General features: G+C 43.3%; 1 protein-coding gene across 1 annotated transcript in view; it reads right to left on the minus strand.

The window, feature by feature from the left end:
* The window catches only part of CDKL1 (cyclin dependent kinase like 1), a 53,184-nt gene extending 38,635 nt beyond the window's left edge, over positions 1 to 14,549 (minus strand). The window contains exon 1 of the mRNA XM_052646962.1: positions 14,382 to 14,549. Coding sequence (XP_052502922.1) covers positions 14,382 to 14,549 — 168 coding nt within the window. The remainder of the gene's footprint in view (positions 1 to 14,381) is intronic.
* Positions 14,550 to 15,118: the final 569 nt, after the last annotated feature.

The raw sequence follows: 15,118 nt of genomic DNA on the forward strand, positions 1-15,118 counted from the left end.
TTTGCAGCAACATGGATGCAACTAGAGATTATCACATTGTCAGAAAGAGAAAGACAAATACCATATGATAGCACTTATATGTGAAATCTAAAATATGACACAAGGAACATATCTACGAAACAGAAACAGAATCACAGACATAGAGAACAGACTTGTGGTTACCAAGGGGCAGGGTATTGGGGGAGGAGTGGGGCAGGATGGGGGTTAGCAGATGTAAGTTTTTGTGTACAGAATGGATAAACAACAAGGTCCTAATGTATAGCACAGAGAACTATTCTCAGCATCCTATGATAAACCATAATGGAAAAGAATATAAAAAAGAATGTGTGTGTATATACATGTATATAAAGCTGAATATGTAAAACATATACATGTAAAGCTGAATCACTTTGCTGTGCAGCAGTAATTAACACAACATTGTAAATCAACTATACTTCCAATTAAGAAAAGAATACTGGACTTCCCTGGTAGTCCGGTGGCTAAATCTCTCGGCTCCCAATGCAGAGGGCCCAGGTTCAACCCCTGGTCAGAGAACTAGATCCCACATGCCTCATCTAAGACTCAGTGCAACCAAATAAACAAACGTATTAAAAAAAGGAAAAGAATACTGTTTTAGATTAAAGGAAGTTACAAAAACATGACAATTAAATGCAATGTGTGCTCAGTTATTAATCATGTACTAAAATACACATATAATATACATGTATATATGCTTATTCTCATAAACATGATTATCTATATTATTGAGGCAATATGAAAAATTTGAACACAGACTATATATTAGATAATAGTACTGAATCAATGATACATTTCTAGAATGTGGAAATCATATTGTGGTACACAGAAAATTTTCTTTGTTCTAGGAGATTCATGCTGCATTTAGAAAAATATGTGTGCATCAGCCAAAAAAAGTGCATGTATGTGTGTGTGTGTGTGTGTGTGTGATAGAGACAGAAATGAAGTGGAATTCTAACAATTAGAATTAGCTAGATTAATGAATCTTGTTAAAGATACACAAGTATTCATTGTATTAGTCTTCCCACTTATGTGTGTATAATTTTTTCAAAATAGAGTTATGGGGGAGAACCCAGGAGATTTTACACAAAATTTTGATCTCTGGCTTTAAGGAAAAGTCTGAGAAAGACTAGCATGCAGCCACCTGCTTCTCACAAGACAGTCTCCAGTTTGCCCTAGTCTCCACTGCTCCATCTTGTCTTGCACTCAGCCTGTTTCACTGGTTTATGTTACCAGTGTGAGTCCCCACAGACATCTGAGTTTGTAAACCATAAGAACGCTGAACATGGTTAAAACAACTTATAGAGATATGTTACTAATCTATTTCAATAAGCCAATTAAGCAAGATTAAGAAAATGGACCTGGAAATGGCACCGATTAGCAACAGCAGGATTAAATCCTTAAAGATGTCACAGGATTTCCCAAGGAGACTTTTACTGAGTTGGGAAATATTACTCAAATAATAATTCAACAGGTACTACGGGAGCAGACGCCTTTAGAAATTATGAACGCTCTGATTAGATTCTAATGCTAGCGAGCATTCACACGGTACTCTGCCAGCATTCTGTGGAGTGGGGCCTTGGCACAAGAGTACATGGAATTAAGCTCTGAATAAATACTGAAAAACAGGGAACCACGACCATCCTGCTCCCCACAGCAATTTACAGTCATCAGGATGGTAATTTGCCCAGCAGTGTTTCTGGTCTGATGTTGTAAGACAGGAGAGACCATGTGACGTGCTATCCCCTTCAGCTTCTCCTCTTGGTCGCCCACCTTTCTGCCAACCTGTACCTTTCTCTCTCCTTCCCCCACTGCTCCTCCTTTCTCCCACTCTGTCCTTGGCTGCTGCTCTTTCTGAACCTCTGCTCTCCTGCCCTTCCATCCTTAAGGTGCTTGACCGCTCTAAGGTGTTTGTCCCTGAAGCACTCTGCTCCCCTCGGCAGTGAGTCAGCCCAGCAATGCCAAACAGAGACATAAATCACGGCGATAAGGGGGGGCCAGGTTCCAGGAGGCACTGGAGCTTGCCCAAGGTTACCCAACAGCTTCAATCCGGATCAGAAACTGAAGCTCCTAACTGCAGCTTCTATTCCCAAGCAGTCTCACAGCCCACAGCCTCACTGGAAGTTATTGAAAGTGAGGAGACTAGGAAAAAATGGAATGCTCTGAACATGTGGTAGGTTGTTACTCTTCATGTCTAATTACAGTCCAATGAGAGCATGTTTCTGACACATAGAACATAGTCAGCATTCTTACCTTCCTATACCCCATGGACCTCTTTTTCCCCTTATTTGTTACTCAAAGAAGTCTTTTTACACAGGTTTTCTTCAGTTCAGTTCAGTCGCTCAGTCGTGCCCAACTCTTTGCAACCCCATGAATCGCAGCACCCCAGGCCTCCCTGTCCATCACCATCTCCTGGAGCTCACTCAGACTCACGTCCATCGAGTCCGTGATGCCATCCAGCCATCTCATCCTCGGTCGTCCCCTTCTCCTCCTGCCCCCAATCCCTCCCAGCATCAGAGTCTTTTCCAATGAGTCAACTCTTTGCATCAGGTGGCCAAAGTACTGGAGTTTCAGCTTTAGCATCATTCCTTCCAAAGAAGTCCCAGGGTTGATCTCCTTCAGAATGGACTGGTTCGATCTCCTTGCAGTCCAAGGGACTCTCAAGAGTCTTCTCCAACACCACAGTTCAAAAGCATCAATTCTTCAGCGCTCACCCTTCTTCAGAGTCCAACTCTCACATCCATACATGACCACAGGAAAAACCATAGCCTTGACTAGACAGACCTTAGTCGGCAAAGTAATGTCTCTGCTTTTGAATATACTATCTAGGTTGCTCATAGCTTTTCTTCCAAGGAGTAAGCGTCTTTTAATTTCATGGCTGCAGTCACCATCTGCAGTGATTTTGGAGCCCCCCAAAAGAAAGTCTGACACTGTTTCCACTGTTTCCCCATCTATTTACCATGAAGTGATGGGACTGGATGCCGTGATCTTTGTTTTCTGAATGTTGAGCTTTAAGCCAACTTTTTCACTCTCCTCTTTCACTTTCATCAAGAGGCTTTTTAGTTCCTCTTCACTTTCTGCCATAAGGGTGGTGTCATCTGCATATCTGACTTTATTGATATTTCTCCCAGCAATCTTGATTCCAGCTTGTGTTTCTTCCAGTCCAGCGTTTCTCATGATGTACTCTGCACAGAAGTTAAATAAGCAGGGTGACAGTATAGAGCCTTGACGTACTCCTTTTCCTATTTGGAACCAGTCTATTGTTCCATGTCCAGTTCTAACTGTTGCTTCCTGACTTGCATACAGATTTCTCAAGAGGCAGGTTAGGTGGTCTGGTATTCCCATCTCGTTCAGGATTTTCCACAGTTTATTGTGATCCACACAGTCAAAGCCTTTGGCATAGTCAATAAAGCAGAAATAGATGTTTTTCTGGAACTCTCTTGCTTTTTCCATGATCCTGCAGATGTTGGCAATTTGATCTCCGGTTCCTCTGCCTTTTCTAAAACCAGCTTGAACATCAGGAAGTTCACGGTTCACGTATTACTGAAGCCTGGCTTGGAGAATTTTGAGCATGACTTTACTAGCATGTGAGATGAGTGCAATTGTGCGGTAGTTTGAGCATTCTTTTGCATTGCCTTTCTTTGGAATTGGAATGAAAACTGACCTTTTCCAGTCCTGTGGCCACTGCTGAGTTTTCCTTCTTAATCATCCCTAAATGAAATTTTAACTCCACAAATATACCGTACATCTGTATATGCACTGTATGTATACGTGTTTTATACAATAAAACGTTAGGATCCCCAATTCCTAAGAACCAACTTTCACCCTCTAGCACGTGACACTGCTCATTAAGAATGAATGAGCTGCACTTCCACTCTCCACGTCACTTTGCTTGACCTCCCAAATTGTCTGTAATTATTTTATATTGTTAGGTTAATCGTGTTTGTATTATGGGTTGCAATTGTAATTAACTTTTATTTTTTGTCTGGTTATTGATTGTGAAAACTGATAAACATCTTCTACTATTGTGATTATGTAACTATTACTCACTTAATACCATTGTATCATGATTCGTCAACAGAAAAAAATCGAATCCTTTATCACCAAAACTATCATTTAATAGGAAAACCTGTAATAACTTTTTAAAATCTAGATGCATATCAGAATTATCTTGGAATTTTTTGAAAAATACAAATGCCCAGGTATTTCTCCAAAGCTCCAGATAGGTTTCTAATGAGCAGCTGTGTTTAAAAACAACTGGACTAAATGAGGATCTTTTACTTTTATCTGGTTTGTTTCACTTTTTCTAGTTCATATTCAGTGCTCCCATTTCATTTAGTTTATGTTTTCCAATTTCTCCATCTCCTCTTTTTTTCTGATGTTCTTCCTCAAGTCTTTATCAAGCATAGTAGAAAAGCTTTTGTATACATATATGAAAATAGTAGGTATAATATATATATTTTAGAAAACTTACAGATTTTTGCCTAATTTAAAAATTTATGACATTTTGATTCTACTTGTTTTTCTTAGTATGAATAGAATGATAGATTTCTAATTAAAAAAATAGATATGCAAACAAGCAACAAAGGTTTATTGTATAGCACAGGGAACTATAGTCAATATCTTATAATATTCTACTATAACGTAATATTATAATGTAATATTAAATTATACTGAAAAAAAATCTCAAAAATAATATATATGTATATGTATAACTGAATCACTTTGATGTGCACCTGAACCATTGTAAGTCAACTATGCTTCATTAAAATATATATATAAAGGGAAAGAAAAGAATGAATGAACTTGGGCTTTCCTGGGGGCTCAGTGGTAAAGAATCTTCCCAATGCAGGAGACACAGGTTTAATCCCTGATCCAGGAGGATCCCACATGCCACAGGGCAGCTAAGCCCATGCACCACGACTACTGAGCCTGTGCTCTGGAGCCGGGGAGCTGAAACGACTGAGCCCACGTGCCCTAGAGCCCGCGCTCCACAACAAGAGAATCCATGGCAATGAGAAGCTCCTGCACTGCAACTACTGAGTAGCCCACAGAGCAACGAAGACACAGTGCAGCAATAAATAAATAAATTAATTAAAATACACATTTAAAAAATCAATGAACTTTACTGTAGTGTTTATAGTAAAGTTTTAGATGGACATTTACCCCCATGTTTATCCTCACCTTTGTGGGTTGCAAACCATAACTTTGTACCTATTAAAATAAGCTATAGGGTTAAAGAACAAAAGTTGGAAAGAACTGATATTCCAGTAAGAACCCCAGGTTTCCATGAAAGCCATGAGTCTCCGAACTAAGGCAAGAGCAGGATCAATCCTGAGGACCAGTCACTGGTCACTCAGAAAGAGTGCAGTGTTTGGTGTTCCGAGGTGTGGGAGCAGCAGGGCATGAATGTGGGAACCGCAGGACTGGGTGTGCATCCAGCTCACTAACCAGGAGGCCACAGCAAGTCATTGACCATCGTACATCCTTCAGTAAAATGGGATAGCAATGCCTGCCTCCTAGGGTTGTTGTAAGTGTAATTTGTGCATCTTAGGTAACAATTCTTGGGGTTTCACCCAAGACCACTGGGTCACCAAATGGGAATACGATTCCTTCTCCACATTGTCACTCACTCTAGCTCTTCTCCCCTTTTGGAAGGAGGGTGTGTGTGCTGTGCTGTGCTTAGTCACTCAGTCTCATCTGACTCTTTGTGATCCCATGGACTATAGCTTGCCAGGCTCCTCAGTCCATGGGGGTTCTCCAGGCAAGAATGCTAGAGTGTATTGCCATGCCTTCCTCCAGGGGATCTTCTCGACCCAGGGATAGAACCCAGGTCTCCCGCATTGCAAGTGGACTCTTCACCATGTGAACCACCAGGGAAGGAGGGTGGTCACAGATTTTGACTGATGTTGGTCTTATCTACTTAAAGGCCAGTGTACCATCTGCCAGCACCTTATAGCTGCTAGCTGGCATTCTTTGATTCCACTTCCAATAGTTCTACCATTTGCATTCCACAGAGAGAAGCTTCTGCAGCATAGAGACTCGGGACCTTCGTAATCCAATGATTCTGGGCCAGTTGGCTCATGTTTGCTTCGAACCACACAGCTTTTTTCTTGCTGGACACACAGATATTTCCCAAGGGGCTAGGTTGGGTTCAAGTACAGCCACCTGCTTTATGTAGAAGCAGAGACCACCTCCCACCACAGGTCTGTGATGCCAGACTTTTTTTTAAAAAAAACTAATCTGTAGTCTTGGATATTTCAAAACTTTGTTTTTTCATTTATGGCTGCACTGGGTTTTTGTTGCTGCACATGGGTTTTCTCTAGTTGTGGCAAACAGGGGCTCCTCTCCAACTTTGGTGCACAGGCTCCTCATCGCAGCAGCATCTCTTGTTGAGGCACACAGGCTCTAGTTGCAGTGCGTGGGCTCAGGAGTCGTGTTGCACAGGCTTAGTTGCTCCACGGCGCATGGGATCTTCCCAGACAAGGGGTTGGACCCCTGTACCCTGCACTGGCAGGCGGATTCTTAACCACTGGATCACCAGGGAAGTCCCAGCCTTCTTGAGATGATTTCCTTTCAGGAATGTTGTCTCTCTCTGTAACCTGGCTTTGTAACCTGGCCTCTCTCATGACCATCACACCTCCTATCCAAAACATCTTTATATGTTTGAACCCTAGTTATGCAAAAGGGGTTGAATTCTTTCCTGAATGGTTCCTGGGTCATAGCACAAATCAGCTGTTGTACATCCTGGTAGAAGAAGTTCAAGGCCAAACAGCTTTAAGATAGCTGTGGGTCCTGTTACCTAAAGATTAAGGAGAGTGTAGGGAAAGAAGGGGAGATGGCAATGGCACCCCACTCCAGTACTCTTGCTTGGAAAATCCCATGGACAGAGGAGCCTGGTAGGCTGCAGTCCATGGGGTCGCTAAGAGTCAGACACGACTGAGCGACTTCACTTTCACTTTTCACTTTCATGCATTGGAGAAGGAAACGGCAACCCATTCCAATATTCTTGCCTAGAGAATCCCAGGGATGGGGGAGCCTGGTGGGCTGCCGTCTATGGGGTCGCACAGAGTCGGACACGACTGAAGTGACTTAGCAGCAGCAGCAGGGAAAGAAGGCAATGGCACCCCACTCCAGTACTCTCGCCTGGAAAATCCCATGGACGGAGGAGCCTGGTAGGCTGCAGTCCATGGGGTCGCTAGGAGTTGGACACGACTGAGCGACTTCACTTTCACTTTTCACTTTCATGCATTGGAGAAGGAAATGGCAAGCCATTCCAGTGTTCTTGCCTGGAGAATTTCAGGGACGGGGGAGCCTGGTGGGCTGCCGTCTATGGGGTAGCATACAGTCGGATACGACTGAAGCGACTTAGCAGCAGCAGCAGCAGGGAAAGAACCTAGCAACATTCCAAATAAAAGAAAAGGTGGCCTAATCTCCTAACCGGTCCCTGAACTGGTCTTTTATTATGCTATAATAGCTGTTTTGGGTCATGGTCCAGGTTGGTAACTCAAGGTGAGTTACCTTGACTAGAACCAAGGTCATGGCTTCAGGAATTCTCTCCCTCCATTAGCATACTTATTTCTTTCATATTACAAACAACAACTTCAAAAACTCTCCCTTGATGCCACATCCTTCTAAGCACATACTGCCCCATTTCTCAGTTTCCTTTTATAATAAAACTTCTCAGAAGAGTTGTCTCTATCACTGTCTTCACTTTGCTCTTTTGCTCTTCTCTTGAACCCTCCCTGATAAAGCTTTCATTCCTACCTCTCTACCCAAACAGCTCTCGTAAGATCTCAAATGACTCTCATATTTTCAAAGCCAATGGCAAATTCTAAGTTTGTACAAAAGGTGACCTTCGACAAATGCTCCTCATTCTTGAAACATTCGCTTCCTTCAGCCTTTTTTTTTTTTTTTTTTTTTTTTTTGCCACACCATGTAGCTTGTGGGCTTCCCTTGTGGCTCAGCTGGTAAAGAATCTGCCTGCAAGGCAGGAGACCTGGGTTCGACCCCTGGGTCGGGAAGATCACCTGGAGAAGGGAAAGGCTACCCACTCCAGTATTCTGGCCTGGACAATTACATGGACTAACTGTACTGTCCATGGGGTCGCAAAGAGTCGAACACAACTGAGCGACTTTCACTTTCACATGTAGCTTGTGGGATCTTAGTTCCTAGATCAGTGATTGCAACCAGACCCCCTGCAGTGGAAGCCTGGAGTCCGAACCACTGAACCCCAGGAAAATCCCTTCCCTCAGCTCATAAGGACATTGACCTCAAATTTTCCTGCCTCAAAGAGCACCCCTTCTTACCTCTTTCACTTGTTCCTCAGCTTATTGACTTCCAGATGCTGGAGCTCCAGGGCTCAATCTTTGGTATTTGTCTCTCTGCTCCCCTTGGTGGAAAGGTCCCCAGACTATATTCCCTGAATGCCAGACTTGTGCATTTAATTACCCACTTTACAGTGGGTCTGCATCTCAAATATTACATTTCCAAAACAGAATTCTTGATTTTCTTTCCCCTAAATTTGCACCTGGGTCTCCCTATCAGTGAATGATCTCTTTGTTCTTCCAGGTCCTCAAGTGAAGAACTCTGGAGTCATTCTTGATTCCTCATCCAACCATCAGATTCTTATGTGCTCTCCTCTCTGAATATATCTTGAATCTGACCCAAACCCCATCATCTTACACCGGGGTCACATGAGCAGTCTGCTAAGAGAGCTTCCTGCTCATGAAGGTGGAGTAACCAGCAGCTAGAGGAACCCTTCTGGGATATAAGACACACCTGGGCACCCCTCTGCTCAAAACCCTCTGATGGCTCCCATCTCACTCAAAGTAAAATCCACAGTCCCACCATGGCCCACAAGGCCCTCATGTCTGGCCCACTCATCCCTGTAACGTCGTCTTCCATGACTCTCATCCTTGCTTACTCTGCTTCAGGCACACTCTTCTCTTTGCTCCTTCTACAACACACCAGAACACTCCTAGAAGACATCACTTGATCTTCCCTTGGGGCCTCTGTCCTACCCTCCACCTGCCTAGAATGTTTTCCCCCTGAAGAGCTGCAAGAGTCACCCCTTCACATCTCCTCTGGAATGTCTTCAAATGTCATTCATCAGGAAGGCTTTCCCTAACCACTCAGTATAAAGAAGCAAGCCCTTCCCTCACCCTAACCCCTTACCCTGCTTCATTTTTCACCACGTGACATATTTGTTTACGGTTAGTCTCTCATTTGTGAGGACAGACACCTAGAACAGTGCCTGGAACATGGCAGGCATTCTGTAGAAATTCCTGTGTTCATGCCAAATGAACACATGTCAACTGTCTTACACGCAGGTGTCTCATCAAAACCATTGACAGAGGGATTTCCATGGTTGGGCAGTGGCTAAGACTCCCTGTTCCCAGTGCAGGGGGCCTGAGTTCAATCCCTGGTCAGGGAACTAGATCCCACATGCCACACCCAAGAGTTTACATCCCGCAACTAAAAGGTCTCTCATGCTGCAGCTAAGACCCAAAGCAGCCAGATAAATAAATAAATACTAAACAATAAACAAAAAAACACTGACTGAAAATATTGACTTCTTCTTTTTTCCACAGTGGAAAGTGAGTTTGAGAAAGGGTGGGTTAGTTGCTTTGTGCTCGGGTACTGCAGTATAATTTTATTTCTGTCACTGCCGTTTTAGAGTATGAGCTGACTACTTTATTTAGTTTATGTATTTATTTGGCTGGGTCAAGTCTTAGTTGCAGCACACTGGACCTTCATTGTGTCATATGGGATCTTTCCATGAGGCGCATGGATTCTCTAGTTGTGGCACCCTGGCTTACAAGCTCCTCAGCATGTGAGATCTTAGTTCCCCGACCAGGCATCAGACGCTCAATCCCTTGCATTGCAAGGTGGATTCTTTATCACTGGACCACCAGGGAAGTCCCTGGGCTGACTAATTTTAACTGGAGCCATTGTTTATTTTTCTAAAAGCCTAATTATGTAACCCGGAAAAAATAAGATTCAAAATGAAAATATTAAAGGGTTGACTGCAATAGGATTTCTTGGTGAAGAGTGGATTACATTTAGAAAGCAATTTATGAGTACAAATACTGAATTTATCTCATAAAAACGTGTTATACATTTTTTTCCCCTAGTGGCATGAAGTAATACTATTTGAAAAGTGTTTCAAATGTTTAGAAAAATATGTTTTCTAAAAATATTGGCAAAATTGGTTTCTTGCTAATAATTTTCATCCTTAAAACCATTTACCAATGGATGGTTACATCTTCATATATGCTTCACATCAAGAACAGGAAACACTATAGGTGTGCTGCCTTAATAATTAAGCAATTGACTGCTGGACAGTTCACGCCCATGATCTCATCTGCTTAATGGAAACTGTAATTTTTAAGAGTCCAATAGCAATTATTAGGAGTTGCTTTAAGTCATTAAATAAATGGTTTTAAAAACATACAAGTAATTCTCTGAAGATAGATACATGCCAAATTCTACTATAATATTAAACCCAAGGGACCATTCATTTATTTTGTAGTATTAGAATTCCATTGTATCAGATAGATCCTAAAAGTAAGACATCATCCGATCCAGGGAGTTTTGTTCTCAGACATAGTACTAACTTTTGTGACATTTAGGCTGCACAAAACAAATGAAGTCTACATTTTCATCAATGGATAGTGAAATGGGAAAAATAGGGGCAATGATCTCTCTCTCTCATACACACATACACTGTTACACTTGTATCCTCTCACACACCAGAGAAACGTATATAAAGAGAGATGTTGTCTTAGTTGCCAACTACTCTCTCAGGAAGACTGCTTTCTCCTAAAGTTATATTGTTCCTAGTTCTCAAAAAATATTAAAATGTCCTTTTGTTTATGAAGTAACGGTGATAAACTAGTTTCTTCAAATGTTGACCACCCAATCTGTAAAAAAAATTTTTTTTGAAGTTTATTGATCCATGAAATTTAAAAGTCTGCAAATGATAACTTCCTACTAAAAAAATCTTAGCTGGTTTCTCTCTTATCAGGTGAAAGCCAAACTCTTCAGCCTGGCTTTTGAAGCCTTCTATATCTGGTCTTAATCTGCTTTTTTTACTTTTCCTTATCACAATAAGCACAGTCTAGGGTTCACCCCTTGACCAATCTCACCCACTAAGGTCACCAAGATACCTTTAGCCTCAGTCATCCTAGTTCCTGACCTTAGCAAAGGTCATCAACAGCCTCAACTCTGTGAGGGGTATGCAAGGAAAACCCTAGGAATGCACACTCAGTGAGCCCTTGAGTTCACAGAATTGTGCTTCGTTCCCAGTTTAGTATTCCCCTTCCATGGTCAATGGGGCAATGCCTTGAATGCAGCTCAGACGGGGCCCTAAACATGAACATAGACCTCACCGATTTCTTGTTCTCATGGACAACATGTCCCCAAGGCAGGTTCTAAACCTCAAAGCCATCTGGGACCCAGATGCATGGATGTGCAAACCACCACTTATCCCAGGGCCAGACCTATATTCCAGGAAATTCCTTGCACCCCTTCCCTGGTGGCTCAGAGGTTAAAGCGTCTGCCTCCAATGCGGGAGACCTGGGTTTGATCCCTGGGTCGGGAAGATCCCCTGGAGAAGGAAATGGCAATCCACTCCAGTATTCTTGCCTGGAAAATCCCATGGATGGAGAAGCCTGGTAGGTTACAGTCCACGGGGTCGCAAAGAGTCGGACACAACTGAGCGACTTCACCTTCAGCTTCACCTTCACCTTCTTAATGGACATTGGCTTCCTTTCCTTCTCTTTTCTCCCAGGCCTGTTAGCACCCAGCAGTAATCTTGGCTAAGACTTTAGGGTTATTACCTGTGTTCCCTCCGTATACTGCTTTCCACTATGCACCATTTTTTTTTTCTCCCTAGCAGAGACTGTCTGCCCTGAACACCTTATCTCTCATTCCATGCTTCCCTAAACATTTCAAAGTCTAGTTCAAACAAGCCTCCAAATACTTTATTTAGAGGGCTTGTGCCAGGCATGGGAACACAAGGTGAATGACACAGGCCCTGCCCGCTAGGAACTCAGTCTACTGGGAGTGAGAGCTGAGGAAGAATTCATCTCCCACCAGTTATACATCTGTAAGACAGGATGTACACTTGAATGCAAACATTATTTTAGGTATAATGAGACTCCATAAATATTTACTGAATAAATATATGGGAAAAATATTACTTGATTTAACAAATCCTCAATTCATTTATTCAGCAAATATTTAAGCACCCATTATGTCTTAAGAATATCAAGAATTCAGACAAGTTAGGGCTTGAAGGGACAGGCTCTACTGATAATCTAGTCCCATCACCTCATACAGACCAGGGGAGTCTACAGCTGTGCCCTTGATTTTGGGGAATGGAGTGTTGCGTGCATTGAAATCAGGGTCCTGCATACACGCCTATCCTTCAGAGGACATCAGTATTCAGTTATTCAAGAAAACACATCTGACTTCCTAATTTATTGGCAACACCTACCCTTTCTTTTCCGGTTGTGCCATAGGGCATATGGGACCTTAGTTCCCAGGCCAGGAATCGAACCCCCAACTCCTGCAGTGGAAGCACAGAGCCTGAATCACTGGACTACCAGGGAAGTCCCAACCTACAGTTTCTAGGAGCTTATTTTGTTAACATCTTTTTTTCAGTTCAACAATAACATTTATTGGAGGTGCATTACATGCCAAGTGGGTGACACAGAGATCCGAGGCGAGCCCCCCATTCCTAGAGAAAGCGAATTAATTCAGAGACTAAACTTGTAAATACCATATTGCTAAAGAATAGCGAGAGGCTTCAGAGAGGCACCCGCAGGTGACCTTCAGAATCAGAAAAAGAGTATCTCTCCACTAGAAACAGACTGGCTTTTCTTCGGAGTAAATGAACCCCGTTGAAATTCAATGATCACCTTCTCCTCTAGGGAAAGCCTAAGCAAGTGAGAAACGCCCATGGGCCCCAGAGAAACCGTGCGAGAAACCTCTACCTGTGTAGAGAGGGGGGAGGGCAGGGAGTCCAGGGAGATGCGCCAACACTGCTGTCTCACGCTGCCCTAGGGAGCACTGCACGGGGGCTTCAGAAGTGTCTTCTCGAACTGAAAACATTCTGCTGGGAAAAATGTCCTAGACCTAAAGAAAGAAAGTTTTCCTGTTCTCCTGTTTTAATTTATCTGAAGTCTGCTACTTCCTATTTGGGGTCCAGCAATAACCCCATCCGCTTAATTCACAGGAGAGAAGAATTTAGAGAGCCCTGGAGAAAAGGGAGAAGCAGAGGTAAGAGGAGACTCCCCAGATATTCCACTCAGCCCCCACGAGGCTGCTCTTCCTTGTTGGATAGTCAGTTACACTTAACACAGAAAGTGAAAGTGAAGTCGCTCAGTCGTGTCTGACTCTTTGTGACCCCATGGACTGCAGCCTACCAGGCTCCTCTGTCCATGGGATTTTCCAGGCAAGAGTACTGGAGTGGGGTGCCATCGCCTTCTCCAGGGGATCTTCCCGACCCAGGGATCGAACCCAGGTCTCCCGCATTGTAGACAGAGGCTTTACCGTCTGAGCCACCAGGGAAGTCCTAGGTCCTGTTTAAAACCAGACCTGACAGAGAAAGTTAATTTGTTGAACGTTAACCTTCACCGTGTTCACTGCAGGTCGCATTCTACATAGGGCAGGATTTGGAGTTCATCTTCACAGAAATAAAAAAAATGAAGGAAAAATACTTTCTTTCTTCATTTCCATTTCAGGAAAAAGATACTTTCAGCTTGTAATAAACACTCACCCCCTCCAAGTATCATGGTCTCCAAGAGCTAACTAGTGAACATATTAAAAGCCATCATTTCACTTACAGAAAAATCCTTCTTCTAGAGACAAGACAAAGACATTATGAAGCTCAGCAGTAGATCAATGTGAGGTGTAATGAGAACCTGTCAGCTACCTGGGAGTTTGAAAACAGGTGAATGATTAATTCTCTTCACAGACTATCAACAGACGCTAGCCTGGAAGTGTAAAAATCATGCACAGTCAGCAGACTGGAGTTGTGGAAAGTTCCTGTGCTATTAAAGTTGATGACTCTTGAGGAACCAGATCTACAGATGACATGCGAAAGAAGCTACTGGGAAGAAAAATGAAATATCCCACAGCAAGTCTGAAAGTGAACACCATCTTTCCCCACACCTATGACTTTGTAATTCATTATACAATTGGTGACTGGTGCACAGACACCCCATCCGTATCACTGAGGACCAAAGTCTGTGAAGGAAGATGTGACCACATCTCAAGGCATTTATTTCATATAACATGACTCACTTTAATTTTTTTTTTTCTTTTTAGTTCCTGAAAATTCACCTTAAAGAAATTACCTTGAGCATGCGGATTTCTCGAAGGGCGATTTTCTTTATGACAGGGTCATCTTCTGATTCCAGAAACCTCTTGATGGCCACAATCTGACCTGTGTCCCTGTTTCGGCATTTGAAAACAACTCCATAGGATCCTTCACCAATTTTCCCAATTTTTTCATACTTCTCCATCACTGATGAATAAATTCTTAACATGGATCTTCACATAGTTTGAAAATGTCGCTTAGTAAATATTGGCATGAACAGCCCCACTCAACGATGGGTCTTTGTCAAGGACCTAAGACAGAGGACTGCAGTTGTTACACAATTAGGAATCGACCCAGTCCCTTAAACCCTCGCCCCTCAGCCGTGGCCACTGGGTCAAAGACGACAGCCTGGAGTCAGCTGCCTTTGGTAACTCAAGTTTAATTCTCTGTTGTATACCCTGAAAGTTAAAATGTAACCTGTCATCCTAAAACGAGCCGAGTTGTAAGACTATCTTTTCAATGTCAGGTTCATCCGATCTAAGACACATGAGCTGGCTGGAGGACCTGGAAGGTTAAGGGCTTCCCCGGTTCTAATATCGAGTCTCGTTTCCTTTCCGCAAGAAGACACCGTCCGACTCCCCGCGGGGGCGGCGGCGGGGCGGGGCGGGAGGGGAGAGCCCCGCGAGGTAGGGCCCGGAGCCCCGCAGGGAGCAGGGCAACGCCGTCCTGCCGCCGCGCGGGCCCGGGGGGAGACCCTGCTACGTCGCCCCCGCT

The sequence above is a fragment of the Budorcas taxicolor genome, chromosome 10, assembly GCF_023091745.1.
Source record: "Budorcas taxicolor isolate Tak-1 chromosome 10, Takin1.1, whole genome shotgun sequence".
NCBI classification, from domain to species: domain Eukaryota; kingdom Metazoa; phylum Chordata; class Mammalia; order Artiodactyla; family Bovidae; genus Budorcas; species Budorcas taxicolor.